Below are 27,347 nucleotides of genomic sequence, written 5' to 3'. Positions count from 1 at the left end.
CATTAAATTGGTGTCATTTATAGTCACAGATTAGCTGAGCTAGATAGCTTTGTATATCTTTCTTACCTCCTATTTTTGATTATTAATGATTTTCCTGGGTTTTTTTGCATTTTAGAAAGTAGTACAAACGTTGAGGATCGAGATGTATGGTATTGTCTAACAAAGTGTAATTGTGTGTCCAGTGATCAGCTCGGGAGAGATCAGTGGCTATTTCCTGTGAACTGATATGGACTGGAATGTATTAGCCTTATAATCTGTTTAGCCACTGAGGACTCCTCTTGGTTGCTCCTTCTTGTGTAACTCAGAATGTGGCAGTGCTAGTGCACTTTTTTCACGTACAGTAATGCTCTCTGGTGTCAGGGTCATCCCTATTAATTTAGGTTTCAGGCATACCTTTCAGAGGCAAGTTGTTTGTAATGCCTCTTATTGAAGACTTCTAGTTTATTTTGATCTTGGCATTGTCTGAAAGTAAGTGATGTGGTTTATTTGTTTTAAGTAGAATGAGGTTTGGTCAGATTATAAAATGGCATTGTTTTAGTGGGGAATTTAATATTAAGCAGAAAGAGGGGTGAAAGTGGTGAGGACTGAGGAACGCAAACTACTTGATCTAATACCTTTTGCTAAAAGTATAACATATATTGCTAGTTTGTTTTTGAAAGATAGTAAATGCATTATTATACTTGAATTCTTTTGGCTGTAACCAAGGATTCTTTTCAAACAGTTAGACCTTATAGTTGAATTTTGAGAGATTACTTTTATATAAATCCTATTTTTTATTTATGAATTATGAGTATGAGAAGCTAATGACAGTACACAGAGTTAATTTTGATAGGTGCAACAGTACCAAAACAGGGTTAGAATGGCAGTGTTATTAAAATATAGAAAAGATGACGTGGACAGATTTATTTTCCTTTTAGGATCATTATGACTTCATCAGCTGCAGGAATATATGGCAACTTTGGCCAGGCAAATTATAGTGCTGCAAAGCTGGGTCTTTTGGGGCTTGCAAATACTCTTGCGATTGAAGGCAGAAAGAACAACATTCACTGTAACACTATTGCTCCCAGTGCTGGGTCACGGATGACTGAGACTGTTCTGCCAGAAGGTAAGTTAGTGTAGATTTTTCAGTGCTGTTACAAATGTATGGAAAGACTTTTCTAAAGTATTTAATTTTTTGAATACTTAAAAAATGTTTTCTTTCCAATTTCAACAGCATTTTGTGTAATTTGTGTTCATTGTTGAAAAATTTAAGTAGATAAAAGATTACCTGTAATTGTACCATACTGAAGCTGCCCCCCTCCCCCCATGGTACAGAGAATCTTTGCACTGAGCTACATCCACATCCCCAGCCCTTTTTAAATTTTGAGAAGGGTCTTATTTGAGTCGCTAAGTTCCCCAGGCTGGGTTCAAACTTAGAATCTTCCTGTTTCAGCCTTCCAGTCATCCTCTTTCTTTGCACAGACAGATACAATACATGTTTTGTTTTTTTTTTGGTACCAGGGATTGAACTTGGGACCTTGCACTTGCGATGCAGGTGGCAGAACCACTGAGCTAAATTCCCGGCCTTACATGTTCTTTTTTAAGTAAGATGAGGTAATAACATTCTTACTGTTTTATAATATTATTTACAAATCATATATTTTTTTTTAGAGCAGTTTTTGCTTTACAGAAAAATTAGAGTTTTTGTTACTCTATGTCCATGCCAGCATTTGTTGTCATGCTTTTAAATTTTAATCTTTCTAATAGATGTGTAGTGCTGTCTTGTTTTAACTTGGAACTCCCAAATAACGTACAGTGCTGGGCACTTTTGCTGTGCTTGTTTTTCATTTATTTATCTTCTTTGGATCTATTCAGGTCTTTCGCTCACTTTTAAATTGGGCTGTTTTTTTTGAGTTTTAATGTTTTCTTCTTTTTTATATTTTGGAATAAGTTCTTTATTAGATAATGTGTTTTGCATATTTTTTTCCCCAGTCTGTACTTGTCTTTCTATTCTTTTAATCGGCTTCACTTTTTAAAGTATCAGTGTTTATTGATAGATACAAGTCGATAAAATCAGGGCATGAACATGACCTGATAAGTTAAATAGACTTAATTTCAATACTATACTAATAGGCACCAATTCAGATTCTCACCACTTGTTTCACACCCACAAAAACCTCTTGAAGGCATTAACAGTCTCTCAGAACTGATCAGTTTGTACAAGTAAACCATGTTCCTTTTTTTTTTTGGTACTGGAGATCGAACTCGGGACCTTGTGCTTTGAAGACAAGGGACAGAACCACTGAGCTAAATCCCCAGCCCAACCACATTCCTTTTAAAATGACTTGTGTACTTGCTTGGGCTGAAGGATGTTAAAATCTGGCACATAAATTGACTTTTGAAGGATAACTTCACTTTAAATATTTTACTTCATGTCCAACTTGATTCGTGGTTTCTGAAGCAGTCTGACAGCACCCTCACACTCATTGCTGTAGGTGCAGTGTTTTTCCCCTCTGGCTTCTCTCAAGGTTTTCTCCATGTATTTGGTTTTCTGCCATTGGAATATAAAATGCGTAGGTAGAGATTTTTGGTGTTTATATCACTTGGTGTTTTCTCAGCTTCCTGGATCTATGCTTTGGTATCTCATTAATTTTGGAAAGTTCTCAGCCACCATTACTTTAAATATTTCTTCACCTTGCTTTCCTTTTTCTTCCCATTGCACACATAGGACAACTTTGTAATTATAGTTCTTAAATATTCTGTTCTACTTTTCTCTGCCTTTCAGTTTGGGAAGTTTCTAATTATGTATTGTCAAGCTCAGTGATTCTGTATTTCTTTTATAGTGGTTTTGGTTCCTAGCAATTTTCTTTTGATTGTTTGAGTTTCATTTCTCTGCTTATAGCATCTGGCTGTTCTTGTGTGTTGACCACTTTCTCCCTTAGAGCCCTTAGCATATTAATTATAGTTACATTAAATTCCCAGCCTGATAACTCCCATATTTCTGTCATTTTTGAATTTGGTCTGATTCATGTCTGAATTTGGTTTGCTTTGCCTCTTCAAGGTTATGCCTTTTCTTGCCTTTCAGCATGACTTGAAATTTTTTGTTGAAAGCTGTACATGATGTATTAGGTAGTAAGAATTCAGATAAATATGCCTTTAGTGTGAGGTTGTATGTTTATCTCATTAGGAATTTGGCTGTATTTGTTAGTTGCTTTAACTTGTAAATACCAGAAGTTTCAGTTTCCTTTCTGTTTTTATATCCCGTTATTTTAGGTTTCCCTAGAAGCTCCTTGTTAAGTAGAATTTGTGTCTTGAAATTCTTTCAGCTGTAATCCACTGTTATGGACTATGGTGGAGCCCTATTGATGTGACTGTGAAATTTTGGGGAGGAAAAGTGTTCTATAATTTTATGGCTAACTCACCTTTTCTTAAATGGGTCACAGTCCTGTGCTGGGACCTTCAGAAAAGATTCTTACCTTTTCCCCCTTTCTTTCTTTTATTTGAGATAGAAGACTGGAGGGGCTTCAGTTGTCTGATTGTTCTTCTCCTAGCTCACTTGAGGGTCTGGTAATTTCTCCTGTGGACAGGACTTTGTTAAATAGAACAGAATGCTCTGGGCACATTTCATAGTGGTTTATTTTCCTGTGCTCCTGTCCAAAGCTTGAGAAGACTTCTCTCTGATCTTCATTATGACAATCTGGTGGAGCTTTTGGAAATAAAACTGACAAAAGTATCAGAGCCTCTCTAAGTCAGGGCTCCCTAAGATCAAGTTAATCCACATCCCGCCTCTAGCAATTTGTCAGTTACCGTTGAAATACTCTTATTGGCTTAGGCTATGAGGTTTCTTTCTCAGTAAGCCATGATTTTCTGAATTTGCATTTCTCCAGTTTTCCAGATGGTTGTTTACCTCATGACTTCAGTTCTCTGGTAGAGCTGTGCAAAGTTGTTGATTTTTAACTTGTTGATTTTTAACTTGTTTGTTTTTTTTACTTGGTTTGAGGATGGAAGTGATAATTAAAAAGTTTTATATGTTAGGTTAGAAACTGGAAGTCTGTTTTTTCCCTTACTATATCATGAACACGTTCTAATTTAATAAATGTCTAGATTTTTTTTAATAGTTGCATTGTCTTTTATCTTGTTCATGTTCCATAATAAATACTTTGTGATTATACTTCTTTTTTGGTAGTGGGATCAAATGCAGGGCCTCAGGGACATTAGGCAAACCACGCTGAACTACATCAGCCCTACACTGATTTTTTAAAAAAACTTCTTTATGTAACTTTCCAAAGTATATTAAGAGTGCCCATCGTCAGCTCCAGCAAATGATTAACAATTAGACAATTTTGTTTGTTTGGGTCACCTTATTTTTTCCTGAAGTATTTCAAAGCAAATTTTAGACATTGTATTATACCTAATAAAGACTTGGGAATGTATCTCTTAATAGATACAGACCTTATAACCACAATACCATTATCAAATCAAACAAAATAATGTTAAATGACCTAATAACAAATTTGTATTAGATTATCTAATTTTCTTTCTTTCTTTCTTTCTTTTTTTTTTTTTTTTTTGGTACCAGGGATTGAACTGGGGACCTTGCGCTTGCGAGGCAGCCGGTGGCACCACTGAGCTAAATCCCTGGCCTTAGTTTTCTTAATATCTTTTTAGAGTTGGTGAATTATACTTAGGATATAGGCATTTTGTTATTATGTTTCGTAACTGTCTTTTAATACGTAACAGTTCATCTTTTTTTTTTTAAAGCTGTTTATTTTTTGAAGAAAGTATTTTATTTGTCTTACAGACTATTTCTCTTTCTCAGTTTGAGTTGCCTTTGCCCTTTTGTACAAAATTAGATGATGACCTATGTGTGGCTGTTTCTGGACTCTCCATTCTATTCTAGTGATGTGTGTACCTGTTCTTTAACCAGTGTAATGATGCTTCAACTGCTGAAATTTTACAATAAGTCTTGAAATTGATAGTAAGAGTTTTCCAACTTTTTGAAAATATTGATTAAAACTTTAAATGTGTGATTGAGAGCCTATGCTTATTTATTTAGGTATATTCATTTTAGAACTTGGAATTTTATTTTCTGAGTGAATAGTTTTTTATACAATATATTTTAAATCACAAATGTCTATTTCATGTAGTGTAAATTTGTTGTTTCTTTTGACTTCTACTCATGGTGTTGGTCTTCATGGGTGCTTGGTGATTTTTAATCATGAACTCTCCTTGATCTTCTTCTTTGTTTGTTCTGTATTTTAAATTGGCAGTGTTTTCTTCAGAGAGAATTTGTCTTTGCTAATGCTGGTAACCAGGAGGCATAATCAGCTTGTTGGTCTATTTTGATACTCCTTGAAAGATGAAGTTCAGTGTAGAAGATTTTAGGCTAGGGACCCCACTTTGATGTTGGCCTGCCTCTTAGGTATTTTATTGGTATCTGTTTCAAGTCAACCCTGCCTTCCCTGGAGTATGGTGGTAAGACTTTTTTGTTTCGTTTTGACCAAGAATTCTTCCTCTATTTCAGCAAGGCTTAAAGCAGTCTCATTTCTGGCAGTAGAACAGAGTGTCTGTCAGAGTTCTGGGCTCGATGTGATGCTAGATAATTGTGATATCTGATATTATGGAAGAAACACTAGGTTGAGTAAATAAGCCTCAATTCAGATTTTGATTTCATATATCTTCCTAGCTATACAACCTCCTAGACATTTTATTTGTCCTTCTGAGCCTTAGTTTTTTGTTTATAAAATTAAGTGTAATAGATGCTGTCCGACCTAGCAGTTTGAGAATGAACTGGAAAGCTTATAAAATTAGTAATAATGTGTGAAATAAGGTAAAAAGCAGAAGTGATTTTCCTATGTGGCTTTTGTTCTTCTTTTTTCTCATTTATAATAATGGATACCCAGTTGGATTTTATAAATGTATTTATTTTGCATTCAAAATGAAGTTGGTCAACTCACATATCTAAATCCATGCATATAATTATTCTTTAACATTCAGTTCTGAAAATTGGTATGTGGGAAATTGGAGGACAATTATATATTGAGATGAATCTTATAAAGACTAAGAATTTGTCATATGGTATGATTTGTGATGCTTAGAACCTTCCTTTGGTTTTCCTCATACAGGGAGTGGAGAGTGGGAAGTTGTGTGCCATTGGATTGCTCATGTACCTGAGAGCTTTTAGAGGCTAAGTGAAGATTTTGGAGCTGCTTTTTAATTATGGGACTATAAATCTCTGTTACTTTAGCATATTTCATCATATCACAATTAAATGTTTACTTTTTTTATTCCTTAGATAAGATTATAAAGTGTTATAAGGTATATTAGCTGTTATAAAATGCTATACAATTGTATCTCATTTGAGCCTTGGAACAACTTGATGAAATAGGTGGGGAAAGCCTTTTAACTACCAGCTTATTGATGAAAACTGAAGTCCAGGGCAGGTAAATTATGTGTTCAAGTTCCTGGTTGCCTACACAGCACGGCAGCACTAAAATCCAGGTCTTCATGTTCTTGTGTAGTGCCTTCCTGCTCTACGTACCCAATTGTGATTGGGGTAAGTGATTGTGATTGAGGTATGCAACGGCAAAGTAGTTCTTAAACTTTGTTATTCATGATGGTTTAGGTGTATCTCAACCATTATCCGCCATTGCAGTTGTCACAGATGTTTTGTAGTTTTCTAGAATCTCATTAAATAGCTAGGAGAGTAATAGTTTTGGGAATGAATGGTACCTCAGTTTCTCAAACAGTTTTGCTCACCAGTCTTTACCTAGGCAGCTATAACTCTTATTTGTTATGAATAATGTTAGCTATTGTGGTAACAACAGTAAATCTGGTGCCTACAGTTTTAGAAGCTTCAGTTGTGATGAAAAAAACTTTTGAAAACTTTGAATATTAGACTACTTATGTGTATGTAATTTTGTTCTTATTTAAAAAGTATCTTGATTACCAATATAAGTAAATTTTCAGAAAGTAAAATGAGGAAATGTGTATATATTCTTATTTTCTTTTGTATTTCTTTCAGATCTTGTTCAAGCCCTAAAGCCAGAGTATGTGGCACCCCTGGTCCTTTGGCTTTGTCATGAGAGTTGTGAGGAAAATGGTGGCTTGTTTGAGGTATTCTGAAGTTTCCTTATTTTCTTCTAAACAGTATTTATGTAATTAAGTATTAAAAATGGTTTTAAAATTGATATTTTCCAAATGCTTACATTTGTAAAAATCTGTACCAGTTGTCATCCCTTGTATATTTTTATTTATTTACTTATTTATTTTTGGTACAGGAGATCAAACTCAGGACCTTGTGCTTGCAAGGCAGGTAGCTGCACCACTGAGCTAAATCCCTGGCCCACTTGTATATTAAAAAATATTATGTATGTGTTATTATTAAGGAACAAATGTAGACTAGTCACCTTTTTGAGAAAGTTAACAGCAGGTTTATAAATTGTTTTTCCTTAGTTTTCCACTTCTAATATTATTACCAAATGAAAATATAGCTGATTTAATGTATTTATGGAAATACAGAAAGGCTCATTAATTTAAGAAGCTGAATGATGAAGTGGAAAGAAGAGCTTAAGGTTTAGAGTCAGCTAGGTTACACTTTGAATTCTTTTGGTAATTCTGTCTTGCTGGGTGCCTATATAAATTAATGTTCCTTTCTTGGGCTTTGTTGTGACAGCTACAAATTGTATAGGGCCAAGTATATAGCAGTCTTTCTGCAATGTTAATTATCAGTAGAGCAGGAATTTAGTCTGGGTCTGAGAGACCAATAAACATAACTTATTATTTTAACTTTAGTAGTAAACTTTTCTACTTTTTCATATTACATGTCTTTAAATGTTTATGGTGAAAATAAAAATCGCATATAATCCCACCACCCAGTGAGAGCCACTGTTTATGGTGAAAGTCCTTAAAAGTGTATGTGTGTGTGTATATACACAAACACACATGTATGTATGTATACAATTACATATATATACATACACTCACATATATATAAACACACACACATATATATACACTTATTTGAGTTTGATATCTTTTTCTGGTCTGAAGTTTGTATATTAGAGGGTTCTCCTCCTTTTTTTTATACTCTGTGGCAGTGGTGGCCACATGGTGCATGTGCTGTGGCAGCCTGTTTGTTATCATTGAAAGCTCTAAAAGGTTTGTTGTCACCAGTTAATGGTAATAACGAACCTGCTCTATACTGATACCGTGGCATCCAAAATATTCCTTGGAAGCCAAAGGACCTGGTTCAGTTTGAAGTGAATAACATATCATTAGCCTGTTAACATTTTAACACAAAGCTGATGAGTAAATTAAAGAATAAAAAAGCAGTCTCCATATGTCTAACGTGGTTCCACCTTTCTAATCATACCCACTGGATTCGAGTTGCAGAAATTAAAAGAAAAAACTTATAAACTCTAATTTTACAGAATAAGAAAATTTAATATCAAACCATCTCAAGTTTAAAACTTGGCCTGACACTCTTTTACCTAATTAAAGAACTAAAATTATTTATGTTTTATAATTATATTAACTGTGAACAAAAATGTGTCCTACTTATGAAAATTTCAAATATCTGAGAACACAGAAGAAAATAAAAATGACACACATTATCACCATCCAGAGAGAACTGCCATTAATATTTTTATGTATTTCCTTCCAGTCTTTTATTAGATGTGAATTTTACACCAATAATTTTTTTAGATGTGCATTTTACACACACACCCCAATCATATAAATTAGGATCATACTGCAGATAAAGTTTTATGTTGCTATTTTTTTTACTATATTATGAACATTTTTAGTGAGTATTGCATACATAATTGATAAAATATAGTAAGAGATGTGTGGAATATCCTGACTTAAACCTTAAAAGTGAGTAAACTGCCACTTTATTTGCAAAGTTCCAGTAGATACCTAGAGCGGCAGATCCAGACTCTGGTTCAGGTGAACGGTTGTTTTTATCACCTGAGAAAAATCTGTTGCTTTTTAACTTTGCTTGTGAAATATGGTAAAAGGTGATGAAAAGTTTGCCTGTTATCTCACCTGCTGCTGATTTATCTATTACAATGTCATCAGTGCAGCCTGGGTGCCTTACACAGGTGTGGGCATAGTAATACAAAGGCAGGAGATGATGAGAAGTCCCACTCTTGTGCTTGGAGCCACAGTGTCTGCTGTCTGCTGATGTGAAGACACAATGAGGAGATTTTCTTTACACAGACATTTTTATCCTTAGGACTTTCCTGAGTTACCTCTAAAAAATTGTAGAAATGAAAGATTTATCTTTCTGTGTGGCTGTGAGTATTTGAGCATTTTACTTCTGTCTGTATAAGGTTGTTTTAGTAAAACGAGTATGTGTAGTTCATTAAGTCAAATACTTTATTTGGCTTTATATTTAAAAAATTCACTAATTCTTTCTTCAGGGACATTTATTTCAAGCCTATAATTGTGTACTATTTATATTATTTAAACTTCATGATAATCCATGAAATATGTATTGTTATCCTTATTTTACATACAAGAAAACTTGGATTTAGGTTGGTTAAATGATTTGGGAAGGTTTCAGAAGAAGAGCTGGTGTCTTGGTCTCTGGCGTTAGGTTCATTGTTTTTTACTACATGCATTTATTTCTACTACATTGTGTTGCTTTAGGTTTCTACTCTTATAACATGAATGCTACAAAGTCATGGGTCCGAAGGGCATTTGTAGAACCATATATTACTTTTATTCATTATCATCTAGCATCTAATACTCCTAGGATGGTAGTTGCCTTTTTAAACAATTCTGTTAGTGATTTTATATTAGATGATACAGTGTTTTACTCTTCTCTTTTCTAGGTTGGAGGAGGATGGATTGGAAAATGTAAGTCTCTCATTTTTTGGTTGTCATGTGTTATTTCCATATTTTTAAACCTGCATATCCATTAGAGCTGGTAATAAGAATTTTGTGAAATGTCTGATCTAGTGCATGCATTTCGGACTTTAACATTGTTATAACAACAGTATTTTTGTAGGCCAGAGATTCTTGGAAGAACCTATCTATACTCCCTATAGGTAGTCCTTCTTCAAGATTTGTTCTATCTTGGTCAGAACTGGATACTTTTTTCAGACAACATAGTCTCTCTATACGGATATTTATCCATCAATGTCTATGACATCCCACATATTTGTTCTTGATGTTTCACAGAGAATTGAGAGGGAGGAAGAACTGTTTTTGAAAAGATAAGTTTATTTTAGCTAGTAGCATGAGACATCCGGAGAAGGGAAAAATCACATTGGATAACTTTCTGGAACAGAAATTGCACCTGATTAATTGTGCCCTCTCCCCCTACCCCATAAATTCATTTGGCTTCAGTGTTCTGTTCCATTTCTCAGACTTTGGGAGCCTCAAATTTGATAAGAGCATTTTTAAAAATTGTAAAAATCCCAGTGCTCAAGTTGTTTTCAATTGACTGGCTGCTGGTATCAAAATTAATCACATATTTGAGTTATTTAGAAAGTTGCTATCACTGGAGGGGATTGTTACAACATATTGTGGAGTATCAGTATTTTTAGCAGTAATGGCTGTTTTCATGTTGTTACTGATTTATATTTCTCAAGCATTTGGTCATGTTATGATACCCATTTAAGAAAGAAAGATAAGTGTTGTAATCAAAGCTATATCTGGCAATTTATCAATAGGGAAGATGTAGAAGCAAGCATTTATGTCAATCACCGAGACAAATTTTAAATTTAACAATCATCATCAAAAAAAAAATTTAACAGTCATCAAAATCTGACCATTTTGTTTAAATAAGGTTAACTAGAGGTTATTCCTCTGGATTTTAAAAAAGAAAACACTTAAAAATTGTAATAGATTTTATTCAGCAGTATTGATCTGTGTAGCCTGTAGAAATGGAAGAAATAGGAAAGGAAGGATAGGGAGAATTACTTGTGGCTAACTGATTTATTAACTGGAATATTTGACCAGTTACCAGTACTAGTCCTGAGTTTGCTACCCAGCAAAGTTCTGTTCTGTTAATCTTCATTTTATAAACAAAGAGAGTGAAGTATCTTTACCTGTGTGATCTGTGGTTATGTGGAATGATTATTATAATATCATTTGGTATGATTATTATAGAATGTCAACTTTTCAGATTTAGCATATTTTTTCCTTTGTAGTGCCTGGCATAATAGGAGAAGTTTTCCCTCTCAGCTTCACATATATTTAAAAGTTTTTTTTTTTTTTTGAGGAAAATGATTTTTAGGCTATCATAAAACTCTTTAGAAGTTAGAATATCTTTTTCTAAATTTCCTTTTTCCTTTTTTTTTATTGGTACTGGGGATCGAACTTGGGACCTTGTGCTTGTGAGGCAGGCGACAGAACCACTGAGCTAAATCCCCAGCCAAAATTTCCTTTTTCTTGAAGTTAAAATTTTAAGGGGCTCTTTATATGTCTTGCTTTCTATCACCTTCAAACTGCTCAGTTTTTTGGTTTTGTTTCTGTAACTAGTACGCTGGGAGCGGACCCTGGGAGCTGTTGTCAGACAAAAGAACCAGTCAGTAACTCCTGAAGCAGTGAAGGCTAACTGGAAGAAGATCTGTGACTTTGATAATGCCAGCAAGCCTCAGAGTGTCCAAGGTAAAGAGTCTTGTAACTTCTCCTTGATTAAAAAACCAGAGGCAACAAACATTTTCTTCTCTCAGGGATGCTTCTCTGACCTTAACCATGGTGACTTTGACACTTAAATCACCTGTGGCACAGTCTTTGCTCTGCTAGATATTAGAACTCTTCATGTTTAAGATACTTTATTCCCACTATTTTCCAGGGTTTTTTTTAATAATCTTTTGTTTTGTTGTTTTGTTTATGTGTGGCCGAAGGATGGATGGTAGGAGGTATTTACTCATTTGTGTTAAATGTACTTATTCCCCAGTTGATGATTGTTTTTAAAATCATTTATGATCTAGCCATATGTTCCTTATCTGGCTCAGTTTTTCCTCTGTTTTTCTGATGTTTTATTTAAACCTGTTTAAGCTTAGATCTTTTCTGTCCAATGAATAGATGTGGCTTCATTTTAGGGCTTTGGTTTTGCTACTGTTTCTATGTCTTCTACCACAACTTTTCCTCCTTTACTCACCTGTGCATAATGTTATGCTTTGTTAGAAAAACTCAAACCTCAGATATTCTGGGCTACATCGATCTTTCTGTTAGCTGAATTTTGACTACTTGAACATCTAATAGTAACTGCCCTACCCTCCACCCCACCCCATGAATGTGTGGTTTCTTACCTGCTTGGTAAGTTTCTTTGGGGCAGAGATTGTACCTTATAGGTGATTTTTTTCTTATGTGCAGGGTATCAAACCCAGGGCTTTGTGTGTGGTAGGCAGGTACCCTGCCACTGAGCTGTACCTCTCAGTTGTATGTAATTCTTTTGTATTCAGTGTTAGCATAGTGCTGAACTCATAAAAGAGAGCTACCAGATGCCTGTTAGCTTGAATTATTTAATCACCTATGATGTGCCCACAGTAGTAGGTACCAAATAAAATTTACATTATTTTTCCCAGTATAATTCACATGTATGTTTGGTATATGAAGTTTAAAGAGTTTTCTGAGAAAGATCATGAATCAGTGTCATTTTAAAGAAAAACATTTTTTCTCTTAGTGATTTTATATTCAAAGTTTGATAGACTATATCAGAAAAATGACTTTTAGTTCATAAATGGTAGCATTCTTGTATTCTGTATTTTGGTATTTCAGATAAATCTGTGATTAACAGTCATTATCGATGAAAATGAAAGGGAAAATTTATTTAAAAACTTCAGATTTCTGCTTTAAAAACTATTTTTGCTTCTAAAGTATTATGAGTATTACCTAAAACCCTAATTGATGACTATTTGAAGTACAGTGAAAAACAAAATCAACAAAAGAACCCCACTTTACTATGAGTTGACTCTCTAGACCACGTAGTCCAGTGTTTTTATTTTACAGAAATAAATCACAGAAAAACTGAACTAGTCAGTGTTTGAGCAGAGAGCCAGTTCAGGTTGTCTCTCAGAGTGTAGTGCCGTGAGCCTGTGTCAAGGTGCCTTTCAGTCATGTAGCCTCCCCTCAAAACTGTGGCCTGAATGGGGAGGTAGGGAAAGAAACTGCTCCACTAGTGTCACCTGGCATGGCAGATATACTTGGTTACCTCAGACACTGCAGTTTAGTTTATGGTTTTTCTCTGGGTTCAGAAGGAAGTGCAATATCCCGAGGTTTGTTAGGAAGGTCCCAGAGCCTGCGGAACATCATAGGGCATACATGGATGCTCTGGCAGGCTCCTTTAGAAGCTTTAGACCCCGGAGCAGGAGCTTCAGTCCCTTTTGGAGGCCCTGTTTATGAGGATGATTTTTTTCCTTTTTGTCTCTAGACGAATTTTTTTTTTTTTGGTACCAGGGATTGAACTCAGGGCGGACGGTAGAACCACTGAGCTAAATCCCCGGCCCTCTAGACGAATTTTTAGTGCTCTTTTTAGACCTTTTACTTATGTAGAGACCTGGGATAGAGGTAATTTTGGTATTGCTCCATATCTGTAAATAAGTATCCCACTTTACAGTGACAAAATAGCTCAAGATACTGAAAAGCTCAGAGCTCCCCGGAACCTGGGAGGGCTATATTAGCGCTTTGTTTTTCACTGAAGATAGCTAATTATTTTTGGTCTCTTCAGAGTTTTTTTCTACAAGAGCCTAACATCATACATTCAGTTTGTGAATGATGATGGAGGTTTTGTAGCAACTTTTACTTAGCATACTATAGTTTTTTAGTCACCTTTTAAGCAAAGCTTTTTTCCTTATTTTCCTGAATTTTAGAATCGACTGGCAGTATAATTGAAGTTTTACATAAATTGGATTCAGAAGAGGAAATTTCACCAAATCCCACCAGTCATGCAACATCTACAGCCTCACCAGGATTTGTAAGTGGGACAAAAAGGCCTTTGCTTTTGTCTTCTCTGGTGATTATTTTTCCTTCCTCCTCCTCTCTCTTTTGGATGCAGTCACTGTCTTTCAGTTTCTAATAATGGAGAGAAACAGGCACAAATAATTTGAAATAGAGAATTTGTTCAGAAATCATTTATGATTGACTTTAGAGTAAGGCCAGTTCTGACACACAGACCTGTAGAACAAGGCATATTCTGATAGACGACAGTTGAACCACATGAAGAGGTGGACTGGGTGATTGTACAGCAGTCTGCTTTTTGTTCAATTTCCCCCGTCCTTCTTTTCTTAGATTTCCCTGGACTATATTATGCTTTTCTTTCTCCTGATGGAGGACTCTCTTGAGAGATCAGGGCAATTGAGTACCAGTTTTCCAAGCTCTTCCTAGTGCAGTGATGGTGAACCTTTAGAGGAGTGCCCAGACTGCAACCCAAACCCATGTATTTATTGCAAAGTGCCAACATGGCAATTAAACTTGAATACTGAAGTTTTAGTTTAGGAAGAACAGCTCATACATTAACATCTTTTGTCTTAAAAGGAAAATAACACGTGTGCCATAGGTTTGCCACCACTGTTCTAGTGTGAGTGGGGTAGGAAAAAGGAAGCTCACCTACCCAGCTTCTTCTTTTGGCTTTTCTGGGTGATTGGAAACAGGTGCTGGAAGCTTATCTGAACTTTTCAGAAGGATTCTCTTCACTAACCTATATGTTTTGGTAGTTTCTTTCCTGCATTGCTGTTTGTCAGTTAACTTAGGGAGGTATGATATGGAAGGGGAAAAAGGAATTATGACTTGAGGTGAAGCTGTTATCTGGTCTTGGTATCTCTTTCTGCTTGCCTACCTGTCTCTTTCCATACATAATTTCCATTATGCCCATTGATACCTTGTTATCTCTTCAAGCCTAGCCATAAACTGATTAAAATAGGTCTGCTTTTTGTGAAAATCTGGCTGGGGGGCCGGTCAGGAGGGTGGGGGATGAACAGTGGTTCTGTGCTACAGTATTTTTGTTATTTTTTTTCTCCCTTATGCTACCAAACAGAAGACTTTGAAATGTACACAATTGTGAAACATTATTTTACATACAAAATGTTATTTTCTAAGCTGTTGACTTATTGATAATTGACCACAAAACTTTTCATAAAATATGTTCTAGACAGTGATAGAATGAATGAATATTAACTGAAGGTTAAGTGTAACTTTTATTTTCTCTTTGTCAGTATAGTTTGAGGAATACTTTTTCTTTGATAATCCTTTGATAATCCTAGTCACTATTTTCCTAACTTTTTAGAAAAGGATATTTATTTTAGTGACTCTCTAGGTTTCTTCTTTTTTTTTTGGTACCGGAGATTGAACTCGGGTCCTTGTGCTGGCGAGGCAAGAGGCAGAACCACTGAGCTAAATCCCTGGCCTAGGTTTATTCTTTTAAGGGAAAGTATTAACAGATTATATTTTGGAAATATTCAAGAAATTTCATCTAAGAAACTGGCTATGAGTTCCTTCACTGAGATATATACCTTGAACTCTGTTTTTCTTTTTTTTAACCACCTATTAAAATTGTGAAAACCTTTCTTAGGTTTTAGCCTTTATTTTCTGACTCCTGCTTTAGAATAAAAATGATTGAAAAATTGGACATTATTTTATAACTTAACATGCTTCACACTGTAGCTAGGCCTATCATCACTAAATTGGAAAATACAGCATTCAGTTAGAAAAAATATATTCCTGGGAAGAAATGTCAGGTTAAAGCTCATTTTAACTCAAACTGTTTTGAGGCAGTCTAATTTACAAGCATTAAACAATGTTTTACTTACCTGTTTACAGGGAATTTTATACAATTGATCTTACAAAGCAAGTCACTGTCCCTATTATAATAAATTCATTTCTTTATTTTTGTGTAACCATTATTTGTGAAGTTTAGTAGGGTTTTCTACTATGAGAGACAGGAAAATTAAAAATGAGACATCTGTTAGCTAGAGTTAAGCAGTAAAAGTACTTATCTGTAAATGAAAACCTTTTTTATATATTAACTAATTGACTTCTATTAAAAAAATCAAATATAAAGGAACTATCTCTGTCAAATTCACTGACTTTCTAGTCATGTCTTTTCAAAAGCAAAACTAGTTAAAATTTCAAAGATTTGATGAAAATATTAATGAAAAAATCATTTTTAAATTTTTTATCGGTACATGTTTGCAGTTCATGCAGTTTACAGTCATCTTGGGGAATGGGTACATGTACCTACCATCACTTTTTTTTTTAATCCCCCTCCTCAATTCCTCTATCCCATTTTTCATTCTTATTGATATTCTTAATTTTAACTCATGTTACAACATATAAGGTTTATATTAATTGAGTTTATTAGGTTCCTATATACAGCATATCATTATTCTGCTTATATCCCCTTCTCCTTCTCCTCACCCCTTGCACTTTTTCCCCTTCAATTACTACCCTATTGCAAGAGAATCATCTCCTTGTCCCCTTCTATCCATCCTTTGTTATTCTCTTTGTTTATACCTTGTTTCACTCAAATGAGAGATGCCATACAGTATTTAAGCTTTTGTGTCTGGTTTATTTCACTCAACATTATAATTTCCAGGTACATCCATTTTCCTACAAATGTCTCAAATCTGTCATTCTTTTTTTTTTTTGGTACTGGGGATTGAACTCGGGTCCTTGTGCCTGTGAAGCAGGTGGCAAAACCACTGAGCTAAATCCCTGGCCCAAATCTGTCATTCTTTATAGCAGCATAGTATTCAGTTATATAAAGATACCACATTTTCTTTATCCAGTCATCTATTGATGGGTATACAGTGTGTTTCCGGGATTTAGCTATTACAGGTTGTGCTGCTATAAACATTAGTGCATTAGTGTTCATGTATCACTGTAGTATGATAACTTAAGGTCTTCGGGAAGATACCTAGCCAGGGGGATGGCTGGGTCGTATGGAATTTCTAATTTCATTTCTTTGAGAAGTCTCCATACTGATTTCCATAACGGTTGTACTAGTTTACATTCCCAGCAACAACGAAGGGGAAGGTTGCTTTTCATTACAGACTCACCAGCATTTGTTATTGTTTGAAAAAATAATTTTTTTACAACTGTTCCATAGGCTAGCGCTATTGGCTATAAACTTCCTTCATATTTTTCTGCTTATACGGAACTGGACACTATTATGTATGCCCTTGGAGTGGGAGCATCATTGAAAGATCCAAAAGATTTGAAATTTCTCTATGAAGGAAGTTCTGATTTCTCCTGTTTGCCTACCTTTGGAGTTATCGTAGCTCAGAAATCTATGACCAGTGGAGGATTAGCAGAAATTCCTGGACTTCCAATCAACTTTGCAAAGGTATGCCTACTAAGAAATTTTCTTTTGCTTGTCTTCTGTTTCTTTAAATGTTATTGGTAAATGTCACATTTAAATGTTATATTGGTATATGTACACATATATTCAAATATGTACATATTATGTACAGTCCCCAAACCATGCATAAATAAATGTTATTCTCTTTCTGCTGTTTGACTAAATATAAATAACTTCTTTAGGTTTCAGTTTCTTTATTTATAAAAGAGATATGATAACCTAAGCTTATGTCATGATACTGGTAAAGGAGAAAACCAAGTAATTATCTGGAGGAAAGAATATTTGGAGCACAGAGAACGGCTGTAATAAGACACACAGAGGTAGTTGCATACTTGACTTTATTTTGGAGCAGCATGGAGATCAGTACAACTACAGTGAGCAAAGGTCACTTTATTCAGGGCTGGTAGGAAAGGAAGACTTTGTAATCATTGTAAGGACTATAGCTTATACTCTGATTAACAGGGGAAGCCGTTTGTCTGGCTGTATTCACTGATAGTTTCAGTCTTGCTGTGGTTTGGAGAAGACATGTGTAAGAGCCAAGCATAGAGTCTGTGGTAGTGATCCAAGCAAAAGTATTAGATACAAGGGGAAGGAAAAGAGGAGCCAAGAAGGGAGGTGTTTGTTCTGGACAACTGAAATTATATGTGTGTGTACATATATATACACAAAATATATAGTTATGTAATATATTTACTGTGTCCAGTAGTCATATGTTACTATAATATGATCATATACATGTAAAATTATTTGAAGGAGTTGGTTTTAGGTAAGTTTGAGATGCCTATTACCTAGTTCATTGGAGATGTTGAATATTAGTGCAGAGTTTGGGGGAAAGGTCTAAACAGGATTCTTAGCATATAGATGATGTTTAAAGACATGAGTAGATGAACAACACCTGGTGTGTGAGCAGAGTTAGAGAGGAGACCTGAGTTCAGAGGCCCTATAGTGTTTCGAGATTAAAGAGATGTAAAAGATGTAGCAAAAGAGACTTAAAGCATGGCCCATGGATATGAGGAATATATTGAGAATATTTGAGAAGTCAGTGAATAAAGTATTTCAAGAAGGAAGGAGTGAACAGTTTGTGAGAAAGTTTTTGAGGTAGTTTATATTTTAGTCCTTGAAGTAAAGCTCAGGTTGAGCCCAGAAATAGTTGTTGGATCATAAAGCTATAAGCAGATTTCTGTGATTTTGATTGATTGGATCAGTTTGCCCATTGTTAATGGCTATCCCTTCTTCAAGGATGGGAACTTACTTTCTTAGAGCATTTTATGAATTTAGGAGGAAGACTAGAAATATGTGCTGAGCTGTTTGCTATTTTAGTTACTATTCCATGTCATTTGTGGCACATTGTTCTGTTTGGATAATGTAAATGTAAAAAATTGAATATTTCACAATTTCCCCTCAGAGTTGGAAATCATCAATAGTGTTTATATTCTGTTACCAGTAATGATAGCAATCTTAGAATTTGAATGCCAGTCTTGTCAACCTTGAGTTTCCAAGCTGTATGACACAGTGAGGCAGGCACTCCTTCATTTATTTTCTCATCAATTTCTTTTCTATCTTTTTTTTTCTGAATTCTGAGGAAGACTGGGAGGTTATCCCACTGTAGTGGAGTACAGTCATCTGGTTGTGAAGGTCTCCTTTTTATTTTCTTGACCTATTTTTCCACATAAGTTGGTGTATTCTTTTTTTTTTTTAGTGTATTCTTGCTTTAATACATTGAAGAGGCTATTAAATTACAATGAAGTTACACTGTATCTTCGATATTTACTCTTTGTAAGTAATTATAATATATACAGTGTTGACATTGATAGTGCTTTCACTTTGAACATGGTTTTAAGGTTTACCTTTGTGTTTTTGTTGAGTCATTTCTATTTGGTATGTATGACCTGAACTTACCTTATTAGTTTGGCTCGTTTGTTCATTTTTATTCAGTGGATAATTATGTTTCAGGCACTGTCATAAGCACTGGGAGTACAGCCTACGTTTAGGGTCTTTTATTGGTAAATAGTCTGCATTTATCAGTCAACAAGGATTCATGAATGCCAAGAAAGAACACAAGTATATCTTTCTCGAAAGTATTAGCTGCCTTTAGACTAGGGAGCGGATTATTTCTGGATGACAGGATTAAGAAGTAGAAGCCAAGCTGAGATAGATAATATGGGAAAAGTAGTGTTGTGAGCATGTGAACAGTAAAATGTCATTTGTGATTAGCACTATCCGCAGGCAGAACCTGGGGACAAGAAAAGTTACTAATAAAATTTTGCTTATCCTAACATAGGTTCTTCATGGGGAACAATACTTGCAGATATATAAACTATTTCCTAGAGCAGGTAAGTACCTGGTACAGTAATCCCATAATATCACAATTTTATTTTCTGATTAACCCTCCACAGTCTGCCATGGTGTTAAACTGGTATAGAGTAGCCTGGTGAAATGTAGCAGAAGTAATTATGTGGCCACAAACCATTTGATTAGGTTGATTTTTAGCTAGTACCTGTTTTGGTTACCTTAGACAATACCATCAGTGTAATTCTATTAATATATGTGTCATTAGCAGCTGAAAGGGACACTGTGTGTGTGTGTGTGTGTGTTGTGTGTTAAACATAGTGATTGTGCTAACACTTGTGATTCCTATGATTATAGTTCTTCATTCTTTTTCTCAGGTATTTATCTTGATAATTATTTTCATAAAGTGAACAATATAAAAAGATACCAGACTTCTTGTAATTTTTCCCTTTTTTTAAAGAAGGTAAAAAGTCTGCATTGGTTCTCATCGTTTCTCAGTCTTGCTTGTTCACCAGATTTTAATTTGATATACAGTACTTTTTTTTTTTTTGGTCTGATGTCACAATGTTATCTGATATATTGGCCATATGAGGTGGTAAGAAAAAGGTATTTATCATTGCATATTGTGTAATCTACAAGTCAACAAATAGCTAGAGTTCTATTTTTTCTTAAGCCTTTATATTTAACTAAATTTTTTGAGTGTTTTATTGCTTTATTTCAGTATAAGTATTTCAGCATAAACTGCAGACAGCTTGTTTTATGTGAGACAGGGCTCAGTCTGTGGTGACTATATATTCATCGTGTATCTGCTGAATACTCACCATTTGCAAGACATAGTAGGTATTAGATATTTCTCAACCTGGATGCATATTAAAATTACCTGAATTATTACGTTATTTGTTATTTTTAGTAAAATATGTCATTAGTCACTGTCCCTCCCTAGGACAAAATATCTGATGTGCACAACTTAAAGGATGAGAGGTTTATTTGGGGTCACAGTTTCTAGTGGGTTCAGTCCAGAGCTGGTTGATGCCAAGGCAGAAGCAGCATGGTGGAAGGAATGGGAGAGGACACCCTGTGGCAGCCAGGAAGCAGAGAGGGAAGAGGAGCTGGGACAAAAATAAGCCCCCAGTGATCAGCCCCTTCCATCTGGGCCCCATCTCTGAACATGAGACTTCTGGAAGATATTTTAGATCTAAACCATGACGAATGGATTCTGGACCCCAACCTAGGAGATTTGTGTGTGTGTGTATATGTGTGTGTTTGTGTGTTTGTGCTTATGGGTGGTGGTAGTGTCAGTGGCGGGCAAGGTCCTTTCGTGTTTCATATACAACTAGCCTGACTGGTTTATTTGGCATCCATTGTTGGAAGTGAAACAATATATTAGAATGTATTAGATTCTGCTTTAGGGGTTTTTAAAATATGGAGCAATTAGACATACACTCCAAAATGATTAAAATGGTACAGTTATTTTTCTTAATGTCTTTTACCACCTTAGCCTCAAGTTATGTTTCTCATGAATTATTTTTAAATAGCACCTGTGTGTTTTCATTATGTAGTTGTAAAGTTTACTCTCATAAATGTGAATATCCAATTTTGAGATATGTGTGGTTTTTAAGTGCAGAAAACCAAAGGGTATATAGGTACTATACCCTTTATAATCTATCTATAAATTATACCAGTTGATAAGGCCTTGAGCACCAGCAGACTGATGCCAGCATCTTCTAATGGCTCTTTTGTGAGCTACAGTGGTACTATCGTAAGCTGACTTTCCCTCATCAGTAAAAAAATAACTACTAGATGGAGTGAAAGAAACCTACTAACAGCACAGTTTTTCTTCATGAACCAGAACATATTCTATTCAGGATGTTCTATTCTCTAGATTTTCTGAGTTTGAGTTTGATTTATTATGTTGCTATATGATCTTTATTAGACTCATTTCTTTGTCAAGATAACTTAGTGCAAAATAATACATTATTTCATCTGGGAAGTGAATGTGACCATTAAAGACTAGTATATATAAAAGTGCTTTTGAACAGTTAAGCATTATGCAAATAGAATTACTGTGCCAGGTTTTCAAAGTAGACTTTTATAGAGCTGTGGCTTTGTTAGTGTAGGATCTAACCTTTTTCTCTTAAGTACTCATTTAGCTAGATTTTTACAAAATTACAGAATTAAATATAGAAAAACTAGAAACTACAGAAAAGTAGATTGTGAAAACAATTTGTCTGGAATTACTTATTTACTAAGTACCTATTATGTGTCAGGCATTTTGCTAAGGGTTGGCAATATGGGAAAGATAATATCCTTGGTTATGCAGCACTTAGAGTCTAAGAGACAGTGGGCAGTGATGAACATTGTATGATACTTTATAATGGAAGAAATGTAAGTGCACACAGGTACAAACAAAAGGTCTCTAACCTGGAATTGGATTTAGGGTTGGGGAAAACTTCTTGGTCGAAATAAACTCTAAGGCGAGAGCTGAGGGTTGAATTAAGATTTAACCATGGAGTAAAGAGCTTGAGGGAAAGGGGAGGTGGAGGAGTAGGGGAAAAGAAAGAAGGGAATAGAATTAATATGAGAAAAAGTAAAAATGGAAACAAAGTCTTTGTAGATAGGGAGGGATGGAGGGGTTGAAGGGAGGGCAGGGGAATGGGGAAAAAATAAGAACCAAGATGGATTATGTAAAGGTGCAAATTTCCAATGATGAATGTCATTATATTGTAGACCATAAATGTACCAATAGAATTAATTTAAAAAATGTTTCAAGCAAAGAGAACACTGTACAAAGGTTTGGAAGTGAGAACAAAGCATCGACTGTTAGGGAAACTGAAAAATAGGTCAAGTGTCCTAAAGGCTATTCAGAAGGGTAGTAAAGTATGAGAGTAAAGAGATAAGCAGTCTAAATTTCATTCTAAAGGCAGTGTAGCCACTGAAGGACTTTGAACAGGGGAGAACATGTAAACAGATTTGGATTTTGGGAAGGATCACTCTGGCTTGTCATTGTAATGCTTGGCTTCTCTTTTACTACCTCACACACCCAGATAGTTACTGAGTCACTCGATTCTTTCCCTTAAATACATCTTTCTATTTCTGTCTACCTCCACTTAGACTTCTCTGTTTCTTACTGTGTTTTTCTGTATTACCTTCTAAGTATTCTGTCTTCATTCTTGTTCTCCTCAGGTTCTCCTCACCACAGCCAGAATGTTACTTCTAAAATGCAAATGTGTATGCCGCTTCCCCACTTAAAACTCCACTTGTCAATCCATAGGCTTCAGGATGAAGTTAAAACATTTTAATATGACCTAGCTTCTACCAATTTTGGATACTCCAGCCTTGCCATGTGCTTGGTCTCTAAGAGGGATGATGCTTAAGTTTGTAGCTTGGCAGCTGGATGGTTAGTGTCATTCAGTCATACAGAGAACAAAAGAGAAAAGCAAAGATGATGAGTTCACCCCTTAATAATGAGAATCTACCAGGATATTGCCAGTTAAATGCAGTGATAGAGTCTGTAAAAGAACAGAGTAAATAGAAATGATTTCTCTTTGAAACCAGCAGAGATTTAAGAAGGTATGGGGTAGATGGTACCTGGTGCCCAGCAAATGTTTGTTGGGTGACAAGAGATAAAAGAGATCAAAAAGGATCATTGACATTGAAAATTATTATTTAAAAAAAATCTTTTATTTTTCAGAAATATTAATGTTTCAAATTACAAATTCAGGTATTCTGAATTATTTGTTCATATTGAATGTTTTCTAATGAGTTCAGGAAAATTATTTCAAACTTAAATTTTTTTATAGTGGAAATTATAATGGAAACTATTACATTCTTTCATGTCTGAATAATTTATTGTCTTTAAACAATATTTATTTTACTTTTCATTTCAGGAGAATTAAAATCTGAAGCAGTTATTGCTGATATCCTAGATAAAGGATCTGGCTTAGTAATTATTTTGGATGGTAACTTATTTACATTTCCTTTAATGATGTTGTTAGATTGATAGGCATTGTATGAAACATAATATTTTTTTAAAATTTATTTTTTATTAGTATATTTTTGCAGTACATAATTATGCAATGTGTGTATGTACCAGTTTCCCAAGATTAATGTAGTTATTTTGTAACATAATATTTCACTACAGAAGTTGACTAATATGTTTGCATTTATTTTCCATTATGTAAGAAAGCAAGATAAGCATTTAAAACTTTTAGAAGTTCTTTTAAGAAAAACAAGGAAGGAGGGGAGGGGGAAAACAAGGTAGGCTACAGATAGGGCCTGGGTGGGTGGAGCATTTCAGTGAATTTAAAACATTACCAAAGCACGGAGGTGAGAAATATGGCTTGTATGCAGATTATACATGAGAATTATGCTTGCTGAAGTATATTTTGGCAGGAGAAAAATTAGCCTTCTATTGATAGTTAGTCTTTGTTGTGATATTCTTTTCTATGTTAGCTATTTGGAACTTGGAACATATTTAACCACGGGATCATTCTTCTAAATCATAGTTAGGTTTCTAGATTTGTACATTTAAACCTGTTGATAATGTGGTTTAATAACTCATAATACGGTTATTTATACCATAACCACATTTTACCTACAGTGGGAAAAAAGATTATAGTAATTTAATTATTTAATTATTATTACTGAAATACTAGTAATTAAGCATAAGCTAAAGACACATTGCTTAAATTTTAAAGTTTAAGAAGAAAAATTTATTGTGAAAAATTTGGAAGAATGCTGGAAAATTTAATATTGCTTGATGTTTGGAATGTACACCTTACAATTTTTATATAGTAAATACAAGGGATGCTTCTTACCTTACCACAGCGGTTATGTCCTGATAAACCTATTGTAAACTGAATCTCACCTACTCCAGAGGCTGAAGCAAAAGGGTCACAAGTTTAAGGTCAGCCTGAGCAGTGTAGTGCCAAGGCCTTATCTCAAAAAACAATTTAGAAAGGGCTGGGAGTAGTCAGTCCAGTGCTCCCTGGGCTTAATTACCAGTACTATTAAAACAAAACCAAAAAGCATTTAATGCACCTAATACCAAACATCATAGCTTGGCAACACAAAACAATGTACAGTATTGGTTGTTTACCTTCAGGATTGCATGACTGACTGAGAGCTTCAGAATCCTACCACTGCCCAGCATTGTAAGAAATTGTCACATTGAGTATTACTAGCCTGGGGGCGAGGGGATCAAAGTTCAAAATTTAAAGTATAATTTCCCCTGAATACTCAAGTACAGCATTCACGCCATTGTAAAATTGAAAAATTGTAAGTTGAACCATTGAAAGTCAGGAACTATCCATACTGAATATGCTGTTTTGGAACTTGGCTTTCTGTTTACTTAGTAAACATATTGAAAAATATGTTTTGGGCTGTGGATTTAGCTCAGTGGTTCCGCTGCCTGCCTTGCAAGCACAAAGTCCCAAGTTCAATCCCCAGTACCCCCCCCCAAATATATATGTTTTGATGTTCAAATACTGTGTATGTTTGGACTCCTTCTTCTGTTTTCTTCCTTCTCCTTTTTCCTCTCCTTTTTCCTTCTTCCTCTTTCTCTTTTATTTTGAGGTTTTAAAACTTCTCATTCTAGATGTTGGCCAACATTTGGCTAAAATTTTTGCAATTATCTGTTAGTCTTCTTCTTTTTTTTTTTACCGGGGATTGAACTCTGGGACCTTGCACTTGTGAGGCAGGCGGCAGAACCACTGAGCTAAATAAATCCTTGGCCCCTGTTAGTCTTCTTGTTAAATGTAACATACCACAAAACAAGAGTCATGTAGTACCCTTGCTTAATCTTTACTGTTGACCCTTAAATCTATCCCATTTATCCAACTACATATTGACAGTGAGTCACAGTGTACTAGAAATTGTAAATACAGCTTAGATGAAATAAATTACCCCAATTTCATGTGTAATAAAGGTAAAAATATTGTTTTAAATGCAGATTGCCATAACTTATTTTTGTTGTAATTAGTTTTTGTCTTTGGTATGCAATTCAGTCATATTCCAAATTTTTAAGAACTAGGTTGACATTAAATTAGTAAATAGAGGATCAGCTATCTTAGTTTTTTTGTTAGCCATTTTTTATTTGCTAACTTGCTTACTCATGTAATTTATTTACTGCCTTATTATTTAATTATTATGCTTCAATTTTATACCAAGACACTATTCTAATTTCTGGTAATATAATGGTGAACAGCATAGCCAAGACCCTGCCTCCATTTGGCTTATACCTTTATTTTTACTTTAACTGTTTACATTTCATGTCCTGAATTCTTTGACAGGATATTTGAAAGTTTGAGTGTGTTTATTTGCATTTGCTATTGAAATTGTTTGAAATGTTTGTGATAGAAAAAATTGAATTATGAATGGCAGTTTGGGGAGATTTAAAAGAAGTGCAAAAAACTGCTTTTTCCTAGTGAAGGAAGGATTTGTGGAGTGTTTCTTCTCTCTGCCTTTCAGTGTCCAGTGGTGAATATATTCAAATGAGTGCTCTGTAATACAAACATGGTTGTTGGTGTAGAACCCTTTCAGGAACTAGAATTTGTTTTTGAAACTTTTAAAGAAATTGTTGACCATATATTAACTGGTTATATGTTTTGTTCATAACTCTTTTTATTTACTTTATAGTCCATTCTTATTCTGGGAAGGAACTTATATGCTATAGTCAGTATTCTCTGTTTCTTGTTGGCTCTGGAGGCTTTGGTGGAAAACGGACATCTGAAAAAGTCAAGGTAAGGCATGGCTTTTTAAAAAAAATTGAAACATAATATTTGTACTACTCTAAGGGATATGTCATAGTAATTCAGTACATGTATACAGCGTATAATAATCGAATCAGAATAGGAAGCATTTCTGTCTCTTCAAACAATCGTTTTTATGGGAATTTCATATTTTTCATTTTTAATTATTTTGAAGCACAGATTACTTTAACCTATAGATACTCTACTGTGCTTAAGAAGACCAGAAATAATTCTTCCACTTTGTGTCTTGGAGTCTCTTAATGAAATTTCTGTCCTCCTTTCTCACTCCCTTTCCAATCTTTAGTAACTACTTTTTTACATTGTTCTTCTACAGGTTTGAATTATTAGTCTCCACAAATGATTTTTTAAAATGTGATATTTTTCTTTGTGTGTCTGGCTTATTTTACTTAACATAATGACCTCCAAATGACAGAATTTATTCCCCCCCACCACCAGGTATTGAACTCAGGACCTTGTGCCTGCCAGGCAGGCATGGTGCCACTGAGCTAAATTTCCAGCCCTAGGATTTAATTCTTTTTATGGCTGAGTAATCAGTCGTCCATCCATTTGTCTGTCTCTGGCTGCCTGCCTTCCTTCCTTCCTGCCTTCCTTCCTTTCTTTCTCTTTCTTTTTTTCTATCTATCGATCCATCCATCATCGATTACATTTTCTTTAGCCCATTCATCTATTGAAAGGCGTCTGGAGTGATTCCATATTTTAGCTATTGTGAATTGTGCTGCAGTAAACAGAAGAGTGCAGAATCTTTTTGGCATAGTGTTTTCATTCCCTTATGATATATACCCAGTAGTGGAAATGCAGGATTCACATGGTAGTACCATTTATAGTTTTTGGGGAATCTCCATACTGTTTTCCATAATTTCTGTACAATATACATTCCTATCAACAGTATATAAGACTTCTCCCCTTCTCCATATCCTTGCCAGTATTTGTTGTTGTCTGTTTGATGATAGCCATTTTAATGGGGTGACATAATATCTTGTAGCTTTGATTTCCAT

The 27,347-nt window shown here is 34.8% G+C and overlaps 1 protein-coding gene across 4 annotated transcripts in view; it reads left to right on the top strand.

The window, feature by feature from the left end:
* The window catches only part of Hsd17b4 (hydroxysteroid 17-beta dehydrogenase 4), a 77,734-nt gene that overhangs the window by 19,526 nt on the left and 30,861 nt on the right, over positions 1-27,347 (top strand). For all 4 annotated transcript variants that reach the window (XM_004836154.4, XM_004836156.4, XM_087194672.1 and 1 more), the window contains 9 exons: positions 918-1,105; positions 7,004-7,095; positions 9,819-9,843; positions 11,473-11,601; positions 13,809-13,912; positions 17,042-17,278; positions 19,575-19,626; positions 23,470-23,541; positions 26,219-26,322. In XM_004836154.4, the coding sequence (XP_004836211.1) occupies positions 918-1,105; positions 7,004-7,095; positions 9,819-9,843; positions 11,473-11,601; positions 13,809-13,912; positions 17,042-17,278; positions 19,575-19,626; positions 23,470-23,541; positions 26,219-26,322 (1,003 nt within the window). The remainder of the gene's footprint in view (positions 1-917; positions 1,106-7,003; positions 7,096-9,818; positions 9,844-11,472; positions 11,602-13,808; positions 13,913-17,041; positions 17,279-19,574; positions 19,627-23,469; positions 23,542-26,218; positions 26,323-27,347) is intronic.

The sequence above is a fragment of the Heterocephalus glaber genome, unplaced genomic scaffold, assembly GCF_053883595.1.
Source record: "Heterocephalus glaber isolate CG9 unplaced genomic scaffold, H.glaber_assembly_v1.0 deba00001606, whole genome shotgun sequence".
Lineage (NCBI taxonomy): Eukaryota > Metazoa > Chordata > Mammalia > Rodentia > Bathyergidae > Heterocephalus > Heterocephalus glaber.
The sequence above is the reverse complement of the archived record's forward strand: the minus strand, read 5'-3'. Positions and strand labels throughout refer to the sequence as shown.